Genomic DNA, 27,857 nt, shown 5'->3' on the forward strand with positions numbered 1-27,857 from the left:
CCAGTGAAAGGCGTTCCTACCTTTTAGTCTACCTGAATGTCCTGAGACTTGTTGGAAAGAGGTTTGGCCTGACTGCTGGCTCCCTTCCTCCTCTTCTTCAACCCTCCATGAGTGTTGTAGTATGGCGGCGAACGTTTTGGGGTCTGGGCAGCAGGCGACTCCTGCCCTTGGGGTCCTTGGGGGCCGACCACCACCATGGAGCGTCCGTCATCCGCACCTTGGTCCTCAGGGACCTCGAGCATGATCATGCTCTCTGTGTCTTCCTCGCCCAGAGTGTCCAGGGAGATCACTGCATGGATGCAAGTCACACGGGCCTTTTTATAGCTGGTAGCATTCGCTCTAGTGGGCAGCAGTGAGAGACACTTTACTTGTGACAGTGTCTAGCTCCACATTTGGGTTGTTGTGCGGCAGGACCTCAGGCAGGCACGGAGACTGGAAGACATGAGCTGACCCTGGAGGAGGGATGTAGGACACCTGCAAGGTGAGTGTTGCCTGATGGACGCAAAACAAAACAAAACATTTAGCTTTTACATAGGAGAAAGCAATGAAAGAATACATGTATATGTATAACAAAGTTCTCACCCCTGTGTTATTCCTCTTGGTGTCAAGCAGAGAGACGGTGAAGGAGGCCGCCATGTTGGGAGAGCTTAGCACGTCTCTGACACAAAGTCGACTTTCACCAAGAAACCTGAAGAAGAAGAACCTAGGAAAACATCTGCGAACACCTTCAAGCTAACTGGAGCTCACCTTACCTGTTCCTCCCCATTTTCTCGTGGTCCTTGACCACACAGTGCAGCTCAGCCCCCGAGTCCAAAGGGACCCCCTTCAAGTCCCATTCGAACCCCTGAAGGTCAAAGTGGACATTTAGGTTATGTAGAGTGACTAAGATTTGGAAATTGTGGAGAGCGGACCTCATTCCAAACAGGATTGGCATTATTTTTGATGACCTTGGTCTTCTTCTTAGAGCCTAGAAGCAAGGAAGAGACAACATCATGTATGTACCTAATGAAATTAACATCACTGGTCTTGTTGTTGACTGGTCTGGGTGTGTGTGTGTGTGTGTGTGTGTGTGTGTGTGTGTGTGTGTGTGTGTGTGTGTGTGTGTGTGTGTGTGTGTGTGTGTGTGTGTGTGTGTGTGTGTGTGTGTGTGTGTGTGCGTGCTGCGTAAGACACACACAAACACACATCACGCACAATAAGATAAATCCTTTCTGGAACTTGTTTGCTTTCCTGTTTTGGACGTTAGCAGACCCAAATAGCAGCATGAGTGCCACGTATCTTTAAACAAACACCTCCGCCTTTCCTATGGGGGTCAAGAGGGTTCATGAAGAAAGCTTAAACTCTCCATCTCCTGAGAGCCGACGTCTCCAAGACAGGAAATGACCCTTTCAGTTGGCACAGGTTGACGATCCATGAATAGACCAGGCCTACCCCTTGGCCAGCAGGAGGCGGTGCTCTGGCAGGACAATCCTATTGTTTAGTGGCATCCTTTTTTCTGTGATAACTTTCCAAAGTGATTGTGCATCGAGTGGAGAACAGTGAGAAATTCTTCACTGTACTGGAATACATGCGTGTGTGTTTGTGTGTGCGAGATGGCATCAGGAAGTGGCGCTCACACAAAGGCAGGAAGTTAAGAGAAGAGCGCGCGTCATTAAGACAGCAGACTGACAGATTCTCTCATGTTATATGGACTTTAGAGACTTTTGGCATCATGCCATGACTCAGCATATTTTGGTCTGAGGTGAGACTTTCAGACCTCTTAAGGTCTGGGCTTAGGTTGGCAGTTTTCCTACAAAGAGACAATTTTCCATGCATGTAGAAGGTCTGTAAGGATGATTACTCTAGGTATGAACTTATATGTCTTTGCTACTGGATAGGAAGAAATGAAACTGCTTGTTTATGTGCTTGTACCATTGGAAGGACTAAGTGTTGGCTTTCAAACTGTTAATTTTATCATGTTAGTGTTTTGTCATCAAATATGCTGGTCTTGGACTGCTCGCCTTACACTTAGTCTTCTGTTAGTTGTTAGTTAATTGACATTCTTCTGGTTATGCGGATGTACAGTATGGGTTTATTGATAGAAGCATCATATAGCAGTTACCCTAACACAAATACAACCACTGTGCCCCCAGGACTGGGTTCTGGCCCTTTTTAAGGGTAAGGAGGGAATTATTTTGAGGAGTTGATGGTAAGATCGCTCGTAGGCGCCAGTTTGCTCTTCTTACCTCGAAAGGTGACACTGGCCACGGGATGCGAATGCCGCAGGTTGTTGGCTCTCTGAACAACGCAACGCAACATGATGGAAAAACCTCAAGCAAATCTTTGAGCAAATACAGTCCAAGTTTAACAAAGATGACGTTGGTCTCTCCACCAACCAAGTTCTGGGTGCAACGACAACCAAAGATGGGCAAAAAATGGACGTTGGCTGCCAAGTGTAAAAGTGTGGAAAAGAGAGGTGTTCAACAGAGGAGATGTTTGCTCGCTGAGCTTTAGCAGCTTCTCTGCGGGACGAAATCTCACTCAGAGGAAGAACACCTCACATCCAGAGGAAATCCCAACATTTCCTGTTCCCTCTTCCTCACTCTTGCCCTGCTTGAAGTTTATTTGACACCGGCATGCAACCACGTTGTCCCTCTGTCCTAACTATGATGGAAACTTGAATTAAACGTGGACATCATGAGGGGAAGAACGCAAACAGTGAATGGGCAGTGCGCCCTGCCCCCCTCCCTCAGGGAGACACTGAAGACAGCTTTCCAATAATAACCTCTCAGCTGTTTAGGGAGAGGGGGAGCACGGCGGGCGGCAGTGTTTGTAGCAATAATAACAATGATAATACATTTAATAACAATATTCAGCTCACATGAACTCCACGCCTTCATCTCATGGCTTCAGCCCCACCCTTACCTTCATGGGTGACAGTGCAGTAGGCGTCGCTGACATCATCATCTGGTGTTTGCAGGCGCTGTGCACACAGAATGAACACACGCAACATGACACACACACACACAGAGCTAGAGTTAAGTAAATATCCAAATAGTGTCCCTAAGCAGAGGAGAGCTCCATCACAGAAAGTGGACCAGGACGAGAGACCCTGGTATAGAATGGCGACAGAGAGAGAGAGAGAGACTATTAAATCCCCCCTCCCCCCCCCCCCCCCCCCCACCACCCAAAGCCCATACCTCTCTCTAACTAACATATGCTTGCACACAAACACACACTCCTTAATAGAACCAACACTACTCAATACAGCAAACAACAAAACAATGAGGTCACAGTTCGACCTGGAGTCACAGTTCAACAATGCACCACAAAATAACTTTTATCATTCCGCACTCGACTAATATGTTTTTGAACTATTTTAATTGTCCTAATAATAATGTGTACGTTAAGGGGCTAACTATGCCAATCCCTCCATTAGGCCCTTAAGTGACGTCAGAGGACATAACTGTTCTTTTCCTCTCTCCGCCGCATTCTAATAGTCGAAGATTCTTCCATTTTTTCAGTTTTACGTGACACAAAATGTTAAAAAAGTGCAATTGTTTGTATCCTTCTTCACAATTGTGAATACTTGCCTGATTACTATGGCATTCTCGGGTCCTGAAGCAGGTAAAAACACATAACACGTGTTGTGCTAAAATATTTCAATATGACACCATTCACACCATTTCTAATATTTCAGTTTTTAAAAAGTCAATGTATATTAAAAATAATTTAAGTCTGCCAAAGTTAATGCGCAGACCTTCAAAGTGCACCAACAGCGACCCTATATGGAAAGGATGCGGTACTGCAGGTTCCTGAGTCACACTCCGGTATTTTCATTCCTGAGACGCCTTGTTTAGAACCAAAGCAATTTCCAGTAAAAATGATAGTGGTGACACAATTTTTTATATTTCAAATTTTAAAAAGTCAATGTATATTCAAAGTATTTTAGGTCTGCTAACGTTAATGCGCAGACCTTCAAAGTGCACCAACAGTGACCCTATACGGAAGGATGCGGTACTGCAGGTTGCTGAGTCACGCTCCGGTATTTTCATTCCTGAGATTAAGAACCAAAAAATGATAGTTTAGTTTAGTCTTTATTTGAATGGACAATGGACAGAGAAATTAAGCTCGAAGACAGATATGTTCTGCACCAGATTATAACTAATTTCCATATGCAGTACCTAAATTAAAGAGATACACAAATCATGCAATAAAATTATAACATTAAAATTATACTATAGCATGTAATCAAATTAAGAAAAGTCATACAATGCCCTTTCAATGACACATAATTATACAATGCAACCACACCTCATTTACATCATAACACAGACAACACATGATTTTGTTCACATCTGTCATTTGTAAAAACAACCCTGATTTTAACACACACACCTCACAGTTTACAACAAAATGTTCTCATGCATAAATATAATACACATTAAGTTGGCATAGTGGTATACCAGACCAGGTGGAACACGTAAGATGTTCGTTTTTTTAAATACTACTAGTTATTGTTAAAGCAATGTTACGTGTATTATATACTGTTAGATTGTTCATGGTATGTTATAGCATTGTACAAATATTATAGAGAATATACACTTAAATTCATACATTTGTTTTGATCTTCATTAAACTTCCAACATACAGCTGCTTCTTTGAACTTCAGGCCTGCCCGACTACCTGTTTTGGAGACATTGATGTGTATTTCAAACATATAATCCCTTGTAAAGACTAAAGTCTCCAAATGTAACCTCAAGTTCAAGCTTTTTTCAATAGCTAAATAATGGTACAAAGGTTCAAATCTTGTAGAGGAACTAGCCTCAGATATTTTTACATTATAATTTTATTTAGCTGAACATCCTTGACAGAAATTTCCCTCATCGATGGACGGAATTACTCAAGCGTTTCCCTCTTCATCATCTGATTTTCCTTGGACTGGGACAAGCGGTAGAAAATGGATGGATGAATGGATGGATAGGCCCCACCCTCGTGAAAACACTTTGGACTTATTGGCTCTTTTGCTATAAAGGTAATTAATAATTCTACCTCGGGGCTCAACTTTGCGGAAGCTCGCTCTTGTGGCATCCACTTTATGTTTACGTATACAATCGATAATGCTTATGGAGGAGTGAGACCAACACTGTAACATTTATACCAGTGACCTATTTTGATTATTGAACAAAAGAACGTGGGTAAATGTATCTATTAGTTATTTGGATGTAACACGTTTTGGCATCAAACACATTTACTCTCATATGAAGCAGACAAGACATTCATTGAAAATCATAATTTCAAATAATGAAACTTGTCTTTGTAGCCTTTTTGCTATTATGAGAAATATGTCTCGCTAGCAAATTTTAGGCAAAAAGCCCTATTTTCAGATTGTTTTCTATGAATTAGAGACAAAGTTCAATTGTTCAGTTGTAAGTTGACACCCTACTAAAGCATTGGAATTGTTAAATGGCTTTAAAATTAGCTTAAATACAATTTCAAAAAGCCAGTCGAAATAATCCGGTTCAGTGGTTCCCAACTTTTTTTCACCAAATACAACCTCAGAAAACACTTCGCTCCCCAAGTACCACTAATAAAATACAGTAGCATAGTGGGTCTACATTTCCATTAAAAACAAGGCCGAGGTTTTATCTAACAAGTGTATTTACAATTTTTACCACTGTACCTTCTACACAGTTTGACCAGTAACAATGTGTTTGAATATTTAATTTGATTATTTGGCGTACCACTACATGAAGCCTGTGTACCATACCACAGTTTGAAACTCACTGATCTAGTTCCTTCACATGTGTTTAACTGATATGCTGCCATTAAAGGGGAGCCACATCTAGTATGCCACATCTGATAAAATGTGTCTCGTCTTAGGGACTTTATAAGTTCAAGTCAAGCACAAAGCTGTAGAGCAGTGGTCCCCAACTACCGGGCCGCGGCTACCGGTACAAACTACCGGGCCGCGGCCCGGTACCGGTCCGTGGATCGATTGGTACTGGGCCGCACAAGAAATAATGAGTTATTTCCGTTTTATTTATTATCTGAGCCATAACGATCTTTTATTTTGAAGTCTTCTTTTATAAAATGACCGGATTCTCTCGGTTATATCTTGGTCACTTGAGCGCCGCAGCTAGCAAAATGAGTAAAAAACAGACGTCTTTGGAAAGTTTCTTTGCGGAGGGGAAAAGGCACAGCGAAGAGAGAAGAACAGCCTTCGGCTTCCAACAAAAAGAAAGCGTTTGATAGACAATACCAGGAGCCATACTTGAAATATGGATTTATCGCAACAGGTGAACAAGCCCTCCTCAGCAAAGTATGTGGCAACCGGCTCTCAAACAAAAAACGGAGCAGACTGAACATAAGCAACACACTTTGTCTCCCATTACCCCCAGTTGGGACAGTCTCGTTGCAGAGAAACAAGCTCAGGGCTCCCATTGATTTAGCGTTACAGTGAGTTGAACTTCTCATGCACTTTATTTTCGTTTTTAATGTTTTAAGTAGTGTGGAATTGCTGGTTCTTGTCATGTATATATTTTTCCACGTGATTTTTTTATGTATGTATAATGGGCTGAGTACACAGAGGATTCAAGTTTATTATTATTTCCCCCCTCGCCAATCATAACCCCCCGGTCCGTGGTAAAATTATCAAGCGTTGACCGGTCCGCAGTTACAAAAAGGTTGGGAACCACTGCTGTAGAGGACCAACTTTGCCCAAAAAAAACAAAAAAACACTTTCATAGTGAGAAAAAATACAAATGAAGGAATGGCATTTGTTTTTCTAAGGGAGCTCATTCTTAGTAGATGTAAATGTAAAAATTAAGTGAAACTGTTTGTCATCTAGAAAGCATGACGACATATTCTGTTTGAGTACATTTTTAATGATTTGACAAATCTCTGGCTAAAGTAAGTGTAAAGGGATACTTTACTGTGTAAATTAGGTAAGACAAACAAGTTTTCAATCACAGTAAACGAGCACGCCGCCAAAATGGCGGCCTTTTTCGAAACTCAGTCAGAGATGGAGCCTTGGGTTGATGCGCTCAATTTCTGCTCACGCTGATATTTCTGTGGAAAGACAGCATACACGCTCATTAGGAGCAGGTGAACACATGATGATGAATCATTAAATGTACCTTCAGGTTGTTGTAGTGTTTCTCACTGCTGCAGTGCTTTTCTTTGGCTGTGCTCTCTTTTAGGTAGAAAATGGAGCAAAGTTCACAGAAATAACCATGTTTGGGCACCACAAACTCTGTACCTGCACACAAGAAAAGGAAATGAAGAGTTGATCAATTGTACAAAAGTGAAATTTGGAACTATAGGAGTGTGTCATACCGAGAGGGTTGTTGGGTTTAAACGCTGGCAGTTTAAAGTTTGTTGAAACATATGGAGACAGAGAACATGCTCGCTTTGTTTCTGTAGCAATAATGTCCGCCTCACATTTGCTCCCAATTGTAGTCTGTGTAATGTCCTCCTCCCTCTCTTTGTCCTGGTGGACGCTTGGCGAGGAGGTAGCTGGATGGTCTTTCAAGACCGCTTCCATCCCTCTGTTTGTGCTCTCCTCTGCGAAAGAACAACATAAGGAAGGGGAGGGCAAGCGGTGCTACTTTGTGACACTGTGATGCTAACCAGGACTCTGTCTGCATCTCTTCCAGCTGGGCGGGGTCATGTCTTCCGACTGTGCCTCTTCAACCTGTCCCACCTGATCCAGCGTTACAAAGGCCGTGTTGGCCTCTAATGCGGAAAAAAAAGTCACATTTCACATTACCATAAACAAACCAAAAAAGTGTATAGATAGGAAAAACACCTGTGTTTTTGTCGTCGTCATCATCATCTTCACCGCCTGCTCCGTCTAAAGTCAGCAAAGTCTACAAGAACCAACAAATGACCTTTAGTAATGTCACTCATGGAAGATAAGTATCTCCACAACAAGATGAAAAAAATCACCTGATTGTTCAGACAGTCCTCTGATTGATCTTCCTCGCTATGTTGGCGGGGAGTGTGTGTCTTTTGTTGAACCTTTTTTTCTTCCTCCATTACAATCTCATCCAGAGTGACCAGAGTTTGTAGCTCCCCGTCAGAAATGTCATCCAGAGTGAGCAGCTCTTCTATATCCTTACTTCCTTCACTTGGCTTCCTTTCCTCTGTTCCCACGGTCATCTCCTCTACTACATCTGGGCTCAGCTCTCGCACCCTTGCTCGCCTCTTCAGCTCCTCCTCCTCGGCCATGTCGTCAGAAAAAGTATCCTCTTCCTCGCTCACTTGGTCGAGCTTCCAAACGCTGCTGTCTTTGTTAGGGTGCATTAGTTTGGGCTTGTCTTTCTCTTTCACGTCAGTTTCCAGTTTGACTTTTTCACATGTGCTGACAGAGATGATGTCCTCACTAGGTTCTTCCTTAATGCTACCACACACTTTTGCATTAAAACAATCTACAACTCGATATGTGCCTTTCTCCTCATGTTGGCTGTCATTTATGTCCTCCTCCTTTGGATTATTGTGATCATGGACCGTCTCTTCCTCTACAGAATCAAGGACCTGGAATGTGGTCTCTTCTTCATTACCAGCATCTTGTTCCTGCTTTTCTAAAGAGACATCATAATGATGCTCACCAGAAGTCTGTCTGTTTTTTTTGGCTCTACCTCTCCAGTTATGCGGGGGCACTTCTTCAGGCTCCAGCTGTTCAACCTCTCCCACCTTGTCCTTTGTCACTAAGCTTGTGTGTCTTTTCTGGCATCCTTGTCGAGTGTGCTTAGTAGGTTGTGATGTTTCCACATCATCTTGAATCTCCTTCTCATTACCATCTAAAGGCTCTACTTCAGCTGGAACTTCATTCAAAGAATCCATATTACTTGTCTCTACCTCCTCAAGTTGGTTGTCAGTCATATCCTCCTTTGGACTATTGTGATCATGAAGCGTCTCGTCCTCCACAGAATCAAGGACCTGGAATGTGGTCTCTTCTTCGTTGACAGCATTTTGTTCTTTCTTTTCTAAGGAGGCATCATGATGATGCTCACCAGAGGTCGGTCTACCTCTCTTTTTGGCTCTGCCTTTCCATTTGGGCACTTCTTCAGGCTCTGCCTGTTCAATCTCTCCCACCTTGTCCTGAGTCACTAAGCTTGTGTTTTTTTTCTGGCGTCCTCGACGAGTGCGCTTAGTACATTGTGATGTTTCCACATCTTCATCTTGAATGTCCTTTTCATCACCACCTGAAGGCTCTATTTCAGCTGGACCTTCATTCAAAGAATCCATATTATTTGTCATTTCCTTCTCAAGTTGGTTGTCAGTCATATCCTTCTTTGGACTATTGTGATCATGAAGCGTCTCGTCCTCCACAGAATCAAGGACCTGGAATGTGGCCTTTTCTTCATCGTCGGCATTTTGTTCTTTTTCTAAGGAAGCATCATGATGATGCTCACCAGAGGTCAGTCTACTCCTTTTCTTGGCTCTGCCTCTCCAGTTGGCTACTTCATCAGGCTCTACACGTTCAACCTCTCCCACCTTGTCCTGAGTCACTAAGCTTTTTTTTTTTTCCTGGCGTCCCTGTCGAGTGCGCTTAGTACATTGTGATGTTTCCACACCTTCATATTGACTCTCCTTTTCATCACCATCTAAAAGTTCTACTTCAGCAGGACCTTCATTCAAACAATCCATAGCGTTGGACTCTTCCTCAAGTGGGTTGTCAGTGGACTTTGGACTATTGTGATCATGGAACGTCTCTTCCTCCACAGAATCCAGGACCTGGATTGTGGCCACTACTTCATCACCAGCATTTTGTTCTTTCTTTTCTAAGGACACATCACGATGATGCTCACCAGAAGTCATTCTGCTTCTCGTTTTGGCTCTTCCTTTCCTGTTGAGCAGGGATGCTTCTTCATCAACCTCTCCCACCTTATCCAATTTTACCAAGCTTGTATCATCTTCAGAAGAGGAAGAGAATGGGGGTCTTGTCTGGCGTTTTTGTTGAGTGCGTTTAGCATGTTGTGATGTTTCCCCAGCTTTATCTTTGGCCTTTTTCTCATCATCATCACCATTTAAAGGCTGTTTCTTGGATGGATCTTCATTCATACAATCTACAACTCGATACGCACCTTCCTTCTCATGTCGATTGTCAAGCATGTCCTCCTTTGGACTTTTGTGATCATGGAGCGTCTCTTCCTCTACAGAATCCAGGACCTGGAATGTGGCTTCTTCTTCATCGCCGGTGCATTCTTCCTTCTGTTTTAAGGAAGCATAATGATGATGCTCACCAGAAGTCAGTCTACTTTTTTTGTCTCTGCCTCTCAATTTGGGCGGGGACGCTTCTTCGTCATCAACCTCTCCCACCTTATCCAACGTCACCAAGTTTGTGTTGTCTTTCAAAGAGGAAGAAAGAAGGTGTCTTGTCTGGTGGTGTTGTCGAGTGCGTTTTGCATGGCAGGATGTTTCTCCAGCCTTATCTTTGTCCTCCTTATCATCACCGTCTAAAGGTTTTTTTTCAGATGGATCTTCATTCGAAGAATCCATGATCTTATTTGACTCTTCCTCCTCATGTTGGTGGTCAGTCATATCCTTCTTAGGACTATTGTGATCACATAGGGGCTCTTCCTCCACTGAATCCCGGACCTGGAATGTGGCTGCTTCCTCTTCATCACAAGCATCTTGTTCCTTCTTTTCAAAGGAGACATCCTGATGATGCTCACCAGAAATCAGTGTGCCTCTCCAGTTGGGCAGGGATAATTTGTCATCAACTTCTCCCACCTTATCTACTGTTAACAAGGTTGTGTTGTCTTCTGAAGAGGAAGAAAACAAATGTCTTGGCTGGTGGTGTGGTCGAGTGCACTTCGTATGTTGTGATGTTCCCACAGCCTCATCTATACCCTCTTTCTCATCATCATCACCACCATCTTCTTTGGCTGGACCTTTATCATGGAGCATCTCGTCTTCCACACAGTCCAAGACCGTGAATGTGGCTTCTTCTTCATCACCAGCGTCTAAGCAGTCATCTTCACTTTTAGTGGTTTCGACTGATTTCTTAGGTCTTCCCCTTCCTCTCGTAGCTGGGGGACTCTTCTGTTTTTCTTTGAGGACAGGTTCAATTTTTTTGGTTGGTATTTCTTCTCTGGTGGTTTCCTGTGAAGTTCTCGTCCTTTTCCTCGTTGGTGTCATTTCTCCATGACTTCTTTTCTCACTAGGGGCATCTTTCGTTGGCGGCCTTCCTCTTTTTCCTCTGCTGGATCTGGTTGTGATGCCGGGTTCTTCTTGTACTGTCTCAGTGTCGACAGAGTCTAAGATGTGGAAAGTGGTCTCCTCATCCTTTATGGTTGAAACCTGGGTCTTCCCTCGGGTGCTCCTCCTCCTCCTATCTGGTGTCAATCTGCTGCTTGACTGTTGAACTTGGATATTATCAACAACCTGGTACTTCTGCTCAGCTTTAGGAGGCCCAAAGGTGGTGGGGTCCTTTACTATAGCCTGATGCGTTTTTGAAGACTCATGTTCTTCTCTCTTGGATGCTCTGCTTGAAGAAGTCACCCCACGCTCACTGTCTGCCTTATTCTTGGTGGAAGTTGGCTGCTCTTCCACAGAATCAAACACCTGGTATGCTGCTTCTTCTTCTTCTTCTAGTGAAGTCATAGGGTCTTCTTTACAGAGCAGGCTACCCGAGGTATCTAGAGGGTGTTTGTCATTGTCGTTTTTGTTTGTTTGACAGGATTCTGCGATCACCTCTTTATCATCTTTCTTGTTTGTCTTCTGCTCTTCTCCTTCGTCTTTTAGAGGAGACATGAAAATATATTTGTTTACTTCATCTACATTTCTGGGTGTGTCAACTTGTGGAGAAGTCTCCTCTTCCTTGCAAATTTGTTTTGTGTCATTTTCAAACTGGCTGATGGGATGCAGCTCTGGAGCTACTTGGACCTCAGTAGCGCCATCTCCAGAGATATTAAGCTCCTTGAGGCTGCGGTCTTCTGAGGATGGTTTCTCTTCATCGCTCACGCTGTCCAACACTTGAAAGTTTTCCTTGGTTGCGACAGTTATCATTCTACCTTTTTTGCAAGTAGAAGACAAAGCATGCAAACATCTCTGAGATTCAGCCTTTAACTCTTCAGCCTTAAAGGAGCTCTTTGACTTTTGAGACATTGAGTGAGAAGATGGGCTGCATTTGTACAAGCTTCTTGTGGAGGATAAGGGGCATTCAGAGCTCCTTGACTCTTTTGAGGTTCTGGTGTTGGTTTGTTTGGAAGTCAGGTTGGAGGAGAACTCAATAGAACTCGTTTTGGCTTTTTCCTCCCCAACTTCATCCACAGTAACAAAGTCATCCATTTTGAAAGGTTCACAAAACAGTGCCCAAGGAGGAATGCGGTCTTCAGTAAAGTCCACCTGAGATTGGATGGAAAAGACAGAAATAATGAAAATTAACAGTTTACTTAAATAATACCTTGTTTGTTTTATTTTCTCAGGCTTGCAGTGTTTTCACTGGCTTCCAATGAAAAAGACAAGAGATGACAACAATAAACGAGGAAATTGAGCTACCACAACTTACCCCTGCATTGTTTCTTTTTAGAAGGCAGGGAGCAGCATAAGGACCTACTGAGGCTCCCGGTGCTCCATCTTCCACTTTTGCAGTCATCAGACGTCTTTTCAAGGTATTAACACTGAAATCAAATCCAAACAAAGAGCTAGCACCAAGTTTTACGTTTTCTATTACCATGACAAACACATTAGAATCCATACCTCTCAATGCCTTTAACTCTACAACTGAAATAAAATTTTGTTGACATATCATTGGATTTCTCCTCCACACACTTAACGCCTGTAGTGTCGGCCATTTCGATGCATATCTGTGGTGTAGATAGCGAGAGACAGAGAGCAATATATAGAGATAGATCGACAAAGAAAAGGTAGAGACAGATAGATATTTTTTTAAGAAATAGGAGATTTATAGAGAGATAGAAGGAGATTTATAGAGAGAAGGCAAATCATTTTTCTGATAGACACATATGACACCTGGAGTAATTTGGATTGACAGTATTTGTCATGTACCCGATTATCCAGAGGCAAGAAGTTGACAACATCTGCATGAGATGTGACAAAATCTAATACATATCTAACAATGGACTTGCTGATGCAGGAGACATTCACACAAAGCAGGCGCTCGGCCAACGTCTCCACTTGTCCAACACGCTGAAAGGCAAAAAGCAAAGCATTCCTGAGGATCGGCTTCCACTTCCTTTGTCACTAGCTCCTGGTTGACTCACAGCATTGCTCAGCTGCATCAGACTTTTGTACAAGCTCTCCTGTCAAGAGAGTACAAGTAAAATGATGAGTAATGTCAGCGGAGCACCTTGACTGGTCTTTCCCAGAGTCCATACCTCGCTGCTTTCTGGACACATGGGTGACAGGACAAAGTGCACAGAGAGTTTTTCGGTTTGGTCCGACACTTTCCTTTTTAAGTAACTGTTGAGAAATCGGCAGCAGGCGCTCCATTCACTGAAATGCACAAAGCTCTGCAAACCAAAATAGGCGTGATGAGCACATGTCCAAACAGTGTGTGTGTCAGGAGAAGGCTGGAGTGTGCTCACCCTCCTCTGGGTTGGCAGCACGATCACGTTGTAGTACCTAGACTGAAGGTCCTTCTGGGAAATATATGGCCACACCAGTTTGGCCACACACTCATAACTATAGTTTGCATTAAAACCTGTCAACATGATCGTTGGAGCTGCCACACCTCGACGCTCGGCCTTGTAAATGTCAGCTTCTTCTTTGATAGTCAGAAACTCTGCGAAGACCACAACATGTGAGAGACGGCAGCCTCATTACATGAGTCCATTGGTTACATCACTGTTGGCTCTCACCTGGTATACTAAACCAGAAAGAAGTTGTTGGGAACAGGTAGGGTTTCTGTGGTATGGTCAGGAAGAATGGAGAGTGGCTTCCCTCCGGAAGACTGAACTCTAATGTAGGAAGAGTTGCCCCGGCAACCGCCACACTGCTGTCTGGCATGGCTTTCTCAGGAAGCATTGGTACTGTGAAGAAAAGCAAGCTTGCTATCGCTGCCTTTAAATTTCATATGATATAGTCAGTCTGTCCCAGTGAGCTTACGTGGAGCAGGGCATTTACCTTCAGGACACCGCAGCCTGTGGATCTGGTAGGCAGGACATCGATTCAGCAAAGAGTACCACACTCCGAAGCGATCAGCATCACAATCAGACTCAAACTCAACAAATAGCTGCAACAAGCAGATTGAATATGACTAACCCATTCAGCACTGACATATCATCAAGACATCAACACACCTTGTTAAGGAGAGGCAGGAAGTTTTTGACAAAGCCTATCTTCCTTAAATCTTCCCGGAGGCTGATAGTCTCACTTGGAGAGATGTTCTTGATGAAGATGGTTCTCGACATAAAGTTATTCACTGGCTGGAGTTTTAAAGGTAAAAGGATTAAAAGACACAAAAATAATCTTTACATTCACAATGTTTTTATTTACTTACAGAATTCATTATAACCATCAGCGATCTGTAAAAACCACCCTGGAACACAAAATATTTGACTCAGTAGCTAATATTGGCCCCTCCACAGCATCCCAAAGTGCTTACTGCGTACCGGTTGCATGGAGACCTTTGAACCCAACACATGCAGTTGCAGTTTATTACTACAGCCTTTGAGTGCAAATGTTTTGTTCCTGCTGGCGATGTAAGCAGCCAAAACATCCTTTGCTTTCCCCATCTGAACAAACGCCTGAAGGTCACAAAGAGACATCCAATGAAGTCATTCAATAAGTGATTTTGTGTCCATTTACATCTGGTAAGTGCACTATTGTATAATCTAAGGGTGTAACGGTACGTGTATTTGTATTGAACCGTTTCAGTACGGGGGGTTCGGTTCGGAACGGAGGTGCATTGAACGAGTTTCCACACGGACATATTAAGTAGCGCACCGCACGGACGGACATAAGTAGCGTATCGCACGTTGTGTAAACAATGCACACCGAGGCACAACACACGGCATGCTAGCAACGACTGGGCTACAACAACATGCAAAAGCCAGAGCTGGAAGACCCTCCTGCCTCGTTAAGATCTCCCGTTTGGGAACACTTCGGCTTCGCGGTGCGATACAACAATGAAGGACGAGAGGTGGACAAAGCGAAAGCGGTTTGCCGACATTGTTCAGCAGCAGTAGTGTTTGCTTCTGGCAACACGTCCAACATGCTAACCCATTTGAAGCGGCACCACCCCCAAGTAAACATCGCTTCAACGAAGAGAAAGACGAGCGTGGTGCAAACACAGCTCCCCACCGCATTCAAGCAGCCTTTCCTCTGCGAGTTAGACAGGGCTAAAGCAATAACAAATGCCGTTGGTGTTTTTATAGCAGCAGATTTAAGACCATATTGCATTAAAAACTAGATTTAGACCCACTTCTATGGTGGAAGAACAATGAGCCCATATATCCTCTTACTGCCAAGTTAGCCAGGCACTACTTCGCCATACCTGCTACCTCCGTGCCCAGTGAAAGGGTATTTTCCACAGCTGGAGACATTGTAACTGCAAGCTGGTCTGCTCTTTCTGCAGACAATTTGGATAAACTGATTTTTCTGGCAAAAAAACATGAAGATTGAGTGAAAGTCACCAGGGTTAAAGGCTGGGGGGGAAAAACAAAAGTTAATCTGAGGCTGAGTTGACAGTTGAAACTGTTAAATGTTGCACTTTTTATATGTAGAAGAAAAGTTTTGTCATTTTATTTAATCTGAGCAACAACTTGAAGCAGTTTAATGTTGCACTTTATATGTAGAAATGTTGCACTTTATATGTAGAAAGGTTTTGTTAAACCAATTCTGAGCCTTATCTTATTTAGTTTTTATTTTATATATGTTGACTGCATTAACCTTGGCAATCGACCCTGTGTGTATATGTATGTTATTGTTATCCTTAGCATTCATGACTGCCTGCTGTTGCACTGATCAGCCTAGTGGTGGCTCACATCCATCACACACAGAGCTATTTCTATTTTTGGGCAGAATTATAGTGTTCCCAACGTTAAAAGGATATAGCCATTGTTTACAAAATTGGTAAATAAATAACCAGAAAATTGATATTTTGTTTTTTTCTTACTGTACCGAAAATGAACCGAACCGTGACCTCTAAACCAAGGTACGTACCGAACCGAGATTTTTGTGTACCGTTAGTTACACCCTTAGTATAATCATAAGAGTAATTCAAAGTGCCTACTAAGGCTGCACAAAAACAAGATCTTATTTCTAAATAAGGATTTATTTCATTTTACTAAACAGGCAGCATCGCTAACAAACGCTGCCATTTTACTTAAATAATCATGTTGCACTCTACTCCAGTCTCGCCAGCCAGGGCGAGTTGGCTTTACTGCCCTGGGTTCTTACCTAATAAGAGCCAACGCCACTAGCCATCAATTATCACTATCACATTACTTAAAGAACGTTTCTTCTATCACACAGTAGAGTGAGCGAGCGTGCCATGTCTCATTGCCTTTTATTTTCAGACTTCTTCAACTCTGTTAAGGAAGTCCCCGTCAATGGTCCTTCGGGGACCTTCCATGAAGAACGTTAGAAGTCAATTGCAAGTTTCTTCAAATCAGCACAAGATAATGAGGAGTCTAATCAAAATGACAATCACTTCATAAAAAAAGTACCTTTCTTGAGTTATTTGCAATGTAAGCACATGGCCCTGAATATGGTGTGTTTGTGTGAAAATATCCCTCAGAATATAAATCTCAATAGCACCGTATTTTTCATAGTTTGGCCGGGGGTGCGACTTATACTCAAGAGCGACTTATGTGTGAAATTATTAACACATTACCATAAAATATCCATCAATCCATCCATTTTCTACCGCTTATTCCCTTCGGGGTCGCGGGGGGCGCTGCAGCCTATCTCAGCTACAATCGGGCGGAAGGCGGGGTACACCCTGGACAAGTCGCCACCTCATCGCAGGGCCAACACAGATAGACAGACAACATTCACACTCACATTCACACACTAGGGCCAATTTAGTGTTGCCAATCAACCTATCCCCAGGTGCATGTCAATAATATTTAGCTCATTCACGTAAGAGACTAGACGTATAAGATTTCATGGGATTTAGTGATTAGGAGTAACAGATTGTTTGGTAAACGTATAGCATGTTCTATATGTTATAGTTATTTGAATGACTCTTACCATAATATGTTACGTTAACATACCAGGCACGTTCTCAGTTGGTTATTAATGCGTCATATAACGTACACTTATTCAGCCTGTTGTTCACTATTCTTTATTTATTTTAAATTGCCTTTCAAATGTCTATTCTTGGTGTTGGGTTTTATCAAATAAAATGCGACTTATACTCCAGTGCAACTTATATATGTTTTTTTCCTTCTTTATTATGCATTTTCGGCAGGTGCGACTAATACTCTGGTGCGACTTATACTCCGAAAAATACGGTAAGCAAGAAAATTGGCATGTCCAGAATCATGCAATAGTCACACCTACCATGCACGTTTGAGGAATAACGTAGATTTTCTTGTCCGAATACTTAAATCCAAACGGTTCCAACAACCGGGCGATGTCCTTCTCACTGTAGGAACCGTCATATATGGGCAGGTGCGTGATCAACAACTGCCTCTTGTTGAGTCGCAGAAACTGGACAAACAGAACATTGTGATTGTTCTTTTACTTCAAGATGCCAACAAGACTGTTATAAAGTTAAGTTCTTACCCTTGGTGAAAAGCAGGTTTGCATTTTGAGGCATGCTGCAACAGACAAAGTTACAAATAAATAACAGCTAGTAAATTGTTGACGTGTCAGACTCACTGATTCTTTTTTGAAGCAGATGTTGTTCCATCATCTCTCCAATGGTGAGTGTGGCTGCAGCCTCAGCGCTGTGTGATGATATCACATCTTGCACCACTGCTGCTTTAGGTGGAGTCTTGGATGCTGTTGCTGTGGAAAAAAGACTTAATGAACAAGTCACTGGTTTGTCAAAATTTAGGTGGCTAACCAACCTTGTTGTTTCTGTTCTTGTTTTTTGTCTCGTGCTTGTGTTAGCTTTGCGTCCCCATCAGCTTCACCTTGCTGATAAATTAGTAAATCTCTTTGGGGGGCCGCCGGTAGAACTGCTGATTCCACTAGGGGCTCTGTACTTTGCTGGTTTTCCACACTTTCGCCAGGTTGTGGCTCAGTCTTTGTGAAAGTGTCCACTACCATTGGTTCTGGAAACTTGGATTTTGGAGCCACTGCTTGCTCTGGCGAACATTCCAAGTTGGCCGTTCCAACATCAGCTGCTTCTGGTGGAGTGGTCTCGGCCTTGGCGGTGTGGTCTCTTGGAGGTTCTGTCATGATTGCTGGTGCAACATTGGCCATTTCTGGTTGTGTAGTTAGCTCCTTTGGAGGTTCTTTCACTCTTGTTGGTCTAACATCAGCTGTTTCTGGTGATGCGGTCTCGGCCGTGGTGGTATGGTCTTTTAGAGGTTTGGTCACGCTTGCTAGTCCAACATTAGCTGCTTTCGGTTGTGTGGTCTGATCTCTTGGAGGTTCTGTAACACTTGCTGGTTCAGCATTGTCTGCTTCCGGTTGTGTGGGCTGGTGTCTTTGAGGTTCTGTCACGCTTGCTGGTCCAGCATTGGCTGCTTCCGGTTGTGTGGGCCGGTGTCTTTGAGGTTCTGTCACGCTTGCTGGTCCAGCATTGGCTGCTTCCGGTTGTGTGGGCTGTTGTCTTTGAGGTTCTGTCACGCTTGCTGGTCCCGCATCGACCACTTTTGGTTGTGTGTTTTGCTCTCTGGTGGCAATCAGCTCAGACGAAACCTTAAGATTGTGTTGCTTTTCTGCAGTTCTACATTTGGATGGCTCCTCCTCTTCTTTAAGGGCAGTTCCTGATGCAACACTTTTTAGAGCTTCACATTTGGATGCTTCTCTAATAACCTTTGACCCTTGAGCTGCCTTAACAGTGAAGGTAGTTGTTAACATTTTTTTTACTGGACCTTTCTTCTGAGCTCCTTTCACCGTCTTGGTGACCTGCTTGCATGAGACATTCTTTGCTTTGGAAACCAAACTTTTTGCAGAAAGTACATCACGTTTTGTAGAGGAGGTGCTAGCGGATTTAGATGTCTGAGTGGTAGAGACACTGTTTGAGGCGTCAGGTTTTCTGGCAAAACAATGAAAGGATTTATGCAGCCTTACTTTTTGTAATTTACGAGGAAGGCCCGATACAACTTTTTCTTGTCCGGTATCAATATTGCAACTTTGTATATCAGCTGATACAGATACTATGACTATACTTTTCTTCTTTTCTGTATTAGCAATAGATGTGTATTCTTGTACTTTGCTAAATATAGACATAAAAACAAAATGTATTTATATATATATATATATATATATATATATATATACACACACACACACACACACACACACACACACACACACGCACACACACACAGGTATATATATATATATATATATATATATATATATATATATATATATATATATATATATATATATATATATATATATATATATATATATATATATATATATATATATATATAAATAATAAAACTGTATTTTCTGCTTCCCTGAAGGAAGAAATTAAAAGCCCACAACACAACTTAAAGGTAACTTTTAATGCAAAGCCAACTTTTCTCACTAATTGGTACCTTCTGTTTATTTGGGATCTGCATTATGTCCCGAAAATTTGAAATCAAACCGTGGAGCCATTGAGATATTTATAAAACACAATTGCCTTCATTTATACTTTCGGGGAACTAGTCGTTTAGAATTTCCCCCTTTCGCAACGTTTTTTTTTCCAAGTGTGACATTAGCGAATTATGGTAGAAATTTACTAAAAGTGCTTTGCGCACTGCCGCCGTTGTAGTGAATAGGCTGCTTCTTGTTCGCTATCCTTTTGCACGCGACCGCCGCCGTAGTCAATAGGCTTCTTCTTGTTCAGTTTCCTCTTGTTGTGAGGCAGACTTTCTGGTATATGCACATGCATGCTTCACTGTTACTATTTCTAACACAAAGTAGCATGTATTTCGAACTTAATCTGTCAGTGGGCTGGCTATGGAAGTGCTAAAGACTACTACAAAGATGACAAAGAGAAAACACTGTCGAAGTGAAGTCACACAAATAACATCACCCACAAAACGGCGCATCCTGAAGAGACGATCAGAAAGAAGCCTGAAAATGGTCTGTAAAACAATTTATTCAAAATGCGACCAAAGAGCCACAATAAAATGTTATGTAGACCACAAGAAAGTGTTTTAAATGTAAAAAAAAAAAATCTGAATATGACCCCTATAAGTTATACAATACAGCTGCTATTAAAAATGCACTACATTTTTGATAGCATTGTTAATTGGTGGCCGGAACAAGCAACACCTTTCCAAGATTAAAATATAATAAACTACAATTTTGCAGGATAATCTGAAAATAAATTGAAAATAAATGAGAATACTTCATAATCATTGCCAAAACATAACTTCATTATAACAAATAACAGCATCACCACTTGCAAATTTGCAATGGAACACAGTACCAGCCCTATTAAGGCACTCACTAATTGTCACAGTTTTCACAAAAAAAAATATATGTTAATCCTCAAAGCTGTCAGTCTGCTCTTCCTTCCGTCAATAATAATTGAGGCTGTGCTGAAGAACGAGAGGCTAAAGGTCCACTGAAAATGTACCGTATTTTTCGGACTATAAGGCGCACTTAAAATCCTTTGATTTTCTCAAAATATGGACAGTGCGCCTTATAACCCGGTGCGCCTAATGTACGGATTAATTGTGGTTGTGCTTAACAACCTCAAAGCAATTTTATTTGATACAAGTTGTAATGATAAGTGTGACCAGTAGATGACAGTCACACATAAGTGATACGTGTGGACTGCAGGTTGACTGACGCCTGTTCACTAAATTACTCTAGCAAGTACAGGTTAGCAAGCAAGCCCAACACTTCAGTGTTTCATTGAGAATATAGAACATAACACACAGCATTAAAAAAATCTGTCAAATAATTTTAGTACGACTTTGGTAAGATACGAAGCCGCACCGCTTAATGGATTGTTGGACCGTTACGGGTACCGTAGTCAGAAGTGCACTGCTTCAACATTCGAGTATTATGGTGCATATACAAGGACCACAAAATGGTACCTTTTAGGAGACATTATCTGGTGTTTTGTTCCTGCTGTTGTGTATTTGTGATCCGCATAAGTCACGAAAATTTGCAAACGTAGCTTGCACCATCGTCAATAAGCTCCTTTTTCTCTATCCTCGTTGTGGGGCATTCAGCCTCCACTGTTGTCATTTCTAATATAAAAGGAGCGTACAGTTCAAACTAGGGCTGGGCGATTTATCGAATATACTCGATATATCGCAGGTTTGTCTCTGTGCGTTATAGAAAATGATTATCGTAATATTCGAGTATACGTTCTCACGCAGTTGCTTTTAGCTGCGGGCATTACACTACAGGCGTCTCGTCTCCTTCTCACAGTGACATAAAACAAGCGCACCTTCTTACATACGTCACATACTGTCACGCAAGCAATGTCATACGCTCTCGCGGAGCAGAGAGGTAGCGGAATGGGTAAAGTTAGCTGTGGTGCTAGCGGTGCGGTGCGAGTGGTAATACGAGAGAGAGAAGGTGCGAATCTGGTAACAAATGAAGGAAGAAGAATTAATTCTCAAGAAAAACAGCATGGGGTCCATCGTCTGGCGGTGGTTTGGCTTCGAGCGGGAAGATGTTGAACAAACAACAGTAATAGGGGTTACCCACATATGCGGTCCTCTCCAAGGTTTCTCATAGTCATTCACATCGACGTCCTACTGGGGTGAGTTTTCCTTGCCCGTATGTGGGCTCTGTACCGAGGATGTCGTTGTGGCTTGTACAGCCCTTTGAGACACTTGTGATTTAGGGCTATATAAATAAACATTGATTGATTGATTGATAATATGTCAAGTATGCGGCAAAAGCGTTGCTACAAAAAGTAGCATTACTGCTAATTTGTAGCATCATTTGAAAAGTCACCCGCTAGAGAATAAGGAGTGCTTGAAACTCTGCATGTCAATATCTCCGTTCGGTGCCACACCAACAAAATGCCTAAGCAACCATTTCCAGATCAACACCGTAGGAAAAAAATAGTCAACAACAGAAGGAGATAACGTCCGCAGTAACCTACCATATAGCTAAGGATTTCCTTATAGCTATTTGATTTCCTATTATGCAGCTCATTTTTATTTGACAGTTATTGAAATATATTGTGTGACATCATGCACAAAAGTGCACTTTATTTGTTTTAAAACATTGTAGTGGCGTTCTGTTCAAAAAGTGCACTTTAAGTTAGTGTTGTTTTGATATGTCACCTTAGTGACATTATGCACAGAATTGCACTAATAGCTTGTTTTAAAATGTCTCTGACAATCATGCACGTTCTGTTTTGGAAATTACATGAATGTTTGTGCCACTGCTTAATAACTGTTTAATAAATACAGTCTTGGTAAATTGACTTAGTTGTGATTTCCCTCTGTGCATGAGAGTTTAAAATGAGCATATAATAATGCCGTATGAACAAGAATGTTTTAATGTAGACACATACAATCATCATACTGGTGTGATTATATGCATCAAGTGTTAATTCAAGACTAAGGCCAAATATCGAGATATATATCGTGTATCGTGACCAGTGTTGGGACTAACGCGTTACAAAGTAACGCATTACTGTAACGACGTTATTTTCGGCGGTAACCAGTAGTCTAACTCGTTATTTTTTATATTCAGTAACTCAGTTACCGTTACTACATGATGCGTTACTACATAAAAAATAACGTAAAATAACGCAGTAACGCATCATGTAGTAACAGTAACTGCCTTTAAGGCACGCCCCCGATAATGTCGTCTGGGTGGAAATTGAGAGAAATTAGGGAGAATGGTTCCCCCGGGAGATTTTCGGGAGGGGCACTGAAATTCGGGAGCCTCCCGGGAAAATCGGGAGGGTTGGCAAGTATGCCAGTGTCCCTTGTGGTCCGAAAAATCTGGTCGTTGCTGTGACTGCCAATATAGGAAGTCAAAGTCCAATACAGCATGGTTGCCATCAGCTAAAACTCTCTTTTTGGCATGTAAAGTAATCCTACACAGCAACAACGGCGGCAGGGTAATTAATTCACGTTGCAGCCGCTAGGTCATTGCACAGTGTCAAATCGAAGATTTCTATAATATTTAGACTAATGGATGGGATGTGATGGTCTCTCCCCCTCGCAATTTCCGACACAGTAAATTTAGGTAATATTGAATCAACCCATCCCTATTATTTACTGATCTTTCCTGTGAAAATAAGTTGAGGTAAATGAAGCAATGCAACTTACTTTTGAAGATTCTTCTTAGTGAGAGTCCCCTGCAGTCAAAAAGAAACTCACTGAGATTCAACGACTATACATTAAATGTTCATATACACTATCATAAAAGCAAAAAATATCCCACCTTTTCTCCCATTACAGTGATTGGAAATCCTTTCAGTTCAAAGTTTTTTATGTCCCGAAATTTCTCTGCATCTTCCCTTTTCTCATAACAAACCACTGCCTACAACCACACATCATTGTTATCAAGACATGACAATATAAAAAACCCTTAACTCATAAGATATTGTGTTGCAAATGATGTAAGTTGGAGAAAGACACAAATACAAGAACAAAAAGTAAGTACCTGGCAATTGGCGCGAAAGAGAACAAGTGATTTGATTTTCCCGTACCGCTCAGCGGTGGCCACCATGTCACCATAAGTAAGATCCGGAACAATTCCTTCAAGCGTCACGAAGGTTGGAGCAGAGGTTTTAACAAGCTGATTAAAGGCAGAGAGGAGCACACAATTAAAAAAAAATAAATAAAATAAAACTTAATCGGTGACCTCGCAAGCATTAACCTTATTCTTTGCAGATGAATCTTTTTGCTTGCTGGCTGTCGCTTTTGCACCCTTTTTGTTGGCTGCTGCTGAGGAGCAGGCAGCAGATTTCTTTGCGGCTGCAGTGGACTTTGAAGAGGAGGTGCCTCCTTTGGAAAGGGGTGACTTCATTTTGGCCAGTTCAGCCAACAAGGCTGGGGCAAGAGTTTTAACCACAGCCTCCATGTCGGATTGCTTTGACAAAGACTGGACAGCTGGACCAAGACAAAGACAAAGTAGTCAAGACACAATGCATTTAATTGAGGTCCTAAACATCCATGTCACACCTGATGATTCCAGAAGTTTTTTGGCAAGTCTCTCTGCGTTAGCTTCATGGCTCCTTCTGGGGGAAGAACGTCTCTCGTGGCTTCTATAGGGTGATGAGCGTTTATTGCGCTTACCCGGCGACGAGGATTGCCTCTCACGACTTCTTGATGGTGACGAGCTGTTGCTTTCCTGGCTCTGCGATGAGGATCGCCTCTTGCGGCTTCTTTTGGGTGATGAGCGTTTATTGCGCTGGCTATGTGATGAAGATCGCCTCTCACGACCTATTTTAGGTGACGACCGTTTGCTTCGCCGGCTCTGCGATGGGGATCGCCTCTCACGGTATCTATTGGATGACGATCGTTTATTGCGCTGGGTTAGCGTCGACGACCTCCTCTCGCGGCTTCTAAGCGATGAGTACCGATCCCGGCTTCTATGGGAAGACGACAGTCTGTTGCTGCTCTTCTTCGGTGAAGACGAGGGACGTTCCTGATTTCTGGGCAGAGAGTGGTGCCTATCATAGCTTCTGGAGCGTGAACGAGACCTGGGAAAATGATAAATAAAGTCAGTCAAGTCCACCATGTACTAGGATCGTTTGGCAGAACCTGCGACTGTATCTGGAGTTGTAAGGCGAACGGGAGTCACTCCTCTTGTCTCTCTGGTTGTTCGAACTGCGACGATGCCGAGGACTGCGAGAACAGGAAGATGAGCGACTCTTACGCTGGCTTTTCTTATGGTGAGACTGTGATGTGGACGTCTTCTGCCCTTTTTCATCAGAGACACTAAGCAACTCTCCATCCCAATTTGGAAACCTGAATTATCATAAACAGTTCTGTCAAGGTTCAAGTCTTTAGTGCAGCAATGACAATAGTCAACTAAAGCAAATTAACTTTTGGTTTTAAATCAAGAACACTCACCGCTTTCGAAAGACTTTGCAGTTCTCAAGGTGAGAGTGTGTATTTTGGTGAGCGATCCAATCCTAGCAGGCAAAAATAGGTGTTAACATCATCACCAAAATAATCTTCAGGACTGACATTTCTCTGGATTCATACAAACAGACATGAAAAGTATGTGTTTTTTTACTGATGAGCAAAAAGCTAGAAAGCAAGCAGTCCTTAGTATTAAACACCAATCTGTAAAACTTTCTAAAAGATAAATCTCCTTGTGGTTCTTCTCCTTGACATCTAGGTCGTCTTGGCATCCGTCATAGAGGATCAGGAAAACAAAAGCCTTAGGGAAGCTGCTGCCCAGTAGGTCACCAGGTAGGTCCAAAAAAAAAAATCCATCAAAAAGGGGTCAAAGATGAAGCAAAATCGTCTTCTCTCGATTGTTACTGTATGTCCAGGACTTTTCTTTTTACAATTAGTGCAATACAAAATGGTATGTCAGATTAACAACAGAATATAACATTTAAGTAACAAAAAAAAAGTCTCATTGGTGCTGATCGACATCCGTGGAAGACAACCAATGCAACCCTTTCAAAGGGTGATAAAGAGAAAAGAAGAAGCACAGCAAAACAGAACACTGGTTCACTCACCTCAATGAGCGCGCATTCTTTGTAACACAGAACACACGTGTGTGGAAACACGCTGGGCGTTACCGCACTATAGTCTTCGACCATCGATGTCGCCGGTCTGCCTTTTGAGACCACATTCTGCGCTGGGGGAGCCTGGGGTTGAGGTTTGCTGCCGGCGCTTTGACCCGCGGGGAACACAGGCTGCGTGGCCATGCTGACGCTGGAAATTGGCGTACACATCTGCTTTCTTAACAGAAAGGGTAGCTGCGTGAATTTCTGCTTGGCCTGGTCTTTGAGAACCTGCTGCTTCTGGAGCACTGGTTGCTGCTTATTGTCTTTTTTTGTTGGCTGTGCTTTCTCCAAATTCTTCTGCTGTTGCTGCTCGGTTTCAAGGTTTTTGACCTCCTTTGCACCAGCTGAACCTTGACTTTTAGGCTGCTCACTGGTGCAACTGGCAGTATCTGAAGAGAGGACAGGTCTGCTAGGATGGACATCACGAAACTGAGTGGATAGCGGTTGTGGTTTTAAGGTAGGCTTGAGGTCAGCCGTCGCCTGTATAAAAGGCCTGGCTTTAGGGGCTAGAGATGGATTATCTCGCATGCCAGTGTCTTTAGAGAAAGTAGTGAACATGGATTTTTGGGTCTGCATTGGTTGGGTCTGTGCTGCTATCACTGCAATATTACTTTTTTGAGTCAGTATGGAGCTCAAAGATGAGCCCACACTTGTCTGGTCCTGGCAAGCACTTTTTCCAACCTGCTGTGCCGGCTCTTGAGTGCGAGTGCCTCTATCCAAATTGTAATTTATCAACAAAGTGTCGTCCTCAGCTCTTTTAGCTACGCTCGCAGCATCCTCCCCAATCCTGCAAGTGTATTTGCATGTATGACCGTAGTCAATGACTTTACTCGACTGGAGAAGAGATGCCGCATCCCTGTGGTCCATCCCAATCATTCCTGAACCACCCCAACTGGTCAGACCGCCTGATCCACCAGTGAGCGCAGGTTCAGGGATTGCTTTGGGCCGATCTGCATCCGAGGCCTTTTTGTTCTTCTGAATGCGGATTTGGCGCAGGATAAACGGCAAATTGGCGGGGGTGATTTGGTCTTCTGAGTAGGCGATAAGATGTTCCAAGTCGTCCTTTTCAAGTCCAAATTGCAAAAGAATGTTGGTCGCTGACTCGAATGTATATTTAGGCTTAGTGCGCTCATAAGAGGCCCCAGTTTGGGCCATGTTTGGCCTGTCAATATCTAAACCTGGAATAGAGTGAAAGTCTCGTTGACCCTCACTGGATACATTGAACACAGAGTAGCCAGCAAGAGTTGACGATGGACAATGAACAGAGGCTTTGTCAGCTGTGGCTTGGCTGTAGCTGAACAAACAGTTTAAGGAGCCGCCACTGGTGCTGCTTTCGTTGCCAGAACTACTGCTGAGGTTTTGGTAGGAGCTCGTCCTTCCAATCGCTGAGATGAACTCTTGCCTGCGAGTGTCCTGAGCTGATGGCTGGTGTATTGCTTTACCTTGAAGCCTCACCTCTTCTCTGGCTCTGCTAACATGTGTGTCAACGGACCACTGCAGATCTTCATTAAAACTGGCTCTTTCCATTGAACGATAGTTGGGCACTGGCAATGGAAAAGTCTTGTCAGAAGTCTGCGATGGACCTGCAGGAGAGCCGAGACTGGATGCAGTCCCCAGTACAGAAGAGACCTGTTGGAAGTCTCCCCCTGTCGGTCTTCTTTGGTTCCCATATGGGTTATATGGGGGATTAGACATGGTGTTTGCAAGCCTACAACACGTATGTCCACAGCAGAAAGTGGTTGTAGATAAGTGGGGCACAGCCTGCTGGGGGTGTCTTGGAGACAAACCAACCTCCAGAAGGCCTTCCTGTCGGCCGATCAGGATAGAGTTCTCAGGATGCTCTCTGAAAAGAGAACTGGTTGGGGGGTCCCGGAGCAGTAGAAGAGGTACAATGCCTTGATGTCAAAGCAAAGCTGGAAAATTAAAAAAAAAAAAAAAAAAAAAAGTGGTTATTGCAGTGGACAGGAGCACGGCAGCCTAGACAGGACTCATTCTTGGAGCATCTCATCTTGGCTCATCTACGCTGGTTTTTCAGTTGGATACATGGTCACTCACTCCTGCTTATTTCCTGCTGGTCACGCGTGAGAAAGGATAGACAGAAAAA

At 42.9% G+C, this 27,857-nt stretch overlaps 2 protein-coding genes across 6 annotated transcripts in view; both read right to left on the reverse strand.

Annotated features, from left to right (window-relative positions):
- dysf (dysferlin, limb girdle muscular dystrophy 2B (autosomal recessive)) overlaps nt 1-2,992 on the reverse strand; it is a 32,511-nt gene extending 29,519 nt beyond the window's left edge. For 2 of the 4 annotated variants that reach the window (XM_062065560.1, XM_062065558.1), the window contains exons 1-6: nt 2,905-2,992; nt 912-967; nt 753-844; nt 583-688; nt 369-492; nt 33-289 (exon numbers count right to left, since the gene is read on the reverse strand). In XM_062065560.1, the coding sequence (XP_061921544.1) occupies nt 33-289; nt 369-492; nt 583-688; nt 753-844; nt 912-967; nt 2,905-2,992 (723 nt within the window). Of the gene's footprint in view, nt 1-32; nt 290-368; nt 493-582; nt 689-752; nt 845-911; nt 968-2,225; nt 2,471-2,904 lie in introns of those variants that run through there. The other 2 variants (XM_062065561.1, XM_062065559.1) reach the window with 1 other exon arrangement.
- A 3,568-nt stretch (nt 2,993-6,560) lies between these two features.
- LOC133661970 (uncharacterized) overlaps nt 6,561-27,857 on the reverse strand; it is a 37,149-nt gene continuing 15,852 nt past the window's right edge. Inside the window, exons 3-31 of one of the 2 annotated variants that reach the window (XM_062065575.1) lie at nt 25,703-27,666; nt 25,083-25,144; nt 24,771-24,977; nt 24,189-24,709; nt 23,884-24,116; nt 23,668-23,802; nt 23,446-23,544; nt 23,331-23,359; nt 17,973-19,111; nt 17,782-17,910; nt 17,686-17,720; nt 17,461-17,610; nt 14,565-14,699; nt 14,453-14,491; nt 14,253-14,378; nt 14,077-14,185; nt 13,812-13,982; nt 13,539-13,735; nt 13,329-13,463; nt 13,215-13,253; nt 13,000-13,140; nt 12,691-12,797; nt 12,500-12,611; nt 7,930-12,336; nt 7,790-7,850; nt 7,612-7,716; nt 7,318-7,545; nt 7,119-7,240; nt 6,561-7,050 (exon numbers count right to left, since the gene is read on the reverse strand). In XM_062065575.1, coding sequence (XP_061921559.1) covers nt 6,994-7,050; nt 7,119-7,240; nt 7,318-7,545; nt 7,612-7,716; nt 7,790-7,850; nt 7,930-12,336; nt 12,500-12,611; nt 12,691-12,797; nt 13,000-13,140; nt 13,215-13,253; nt 13,329-13,463; nt 13,539-13,735; nt 13,812-13,982; nt 14,077-14,185; nt 14,253-14,378; nt 14,453-14,491; nt 14,565-14,699; nt 17,461-17,610; nt 17,686-17,720; nt 17,782-17,910; nt 17,973-19,111; nt 23,331-23,359; nt 23,446-23,544; nt 23,668-23,802; nt 23,884-24,116; nt 24,189-24,709; nt 24,771-24,977; nt 25,083-25,144; nt 25,703-27,448 — 10,776 coding nt within the window. In that variant the 5' untranslated portion in view covers nt 27,449-27,666 and the 3' untranslated portion in view covers nt 6,561-6,993. The remainder of the gene's footprint in view (nt 7,051-7,118; nt 7,241-7,317; nt 7,546-7,611; nt 7,717-7,789; nt 7,851-7,929; nt 12,337-12,499; nt 12,612-12,690; nt 12,798-12,999; nt 13,141-13,214; nt 13,254-13,328; nt 13,464-13,538; nt 13,736-13,811; nt 13,983-14,076; nt 14,186-14,252; nt 14,379-14,452; nt 14,492-14,564; nt 14,700-17,460; nt 17,611-17,685; nt 17,721-17,781; nt 17,911-17,972; nt 19,112-23,330; nt 23,360-23,445; nt 23,545-23,667; nt 23,803-23,883; nt 24,117-24,188; nt 24,710-24,770; nt 24,978-25,082; nt 25,145-25,702; nt 27,667-27,857) is intronic. The other variant, XM_062065576.1, reaches the window with a different exon arrangement.

This window comes from Entelurus aequoreus, linkage group LG12 (genome assembly GCF_033978785.1).
Source record: "Entelurus aequoreus isolate RoL-2023_Sb linkage group LG12, RoL_Eaeq_v1.1, whole genome shotgun sequence".
Taxonomy (NCBI): Eukaryota; Metazoa; Chordata; class Actinopteri; order Syngnathiformes; family Syngnathidae; genus Entelurus; species Entelurus aequoreus.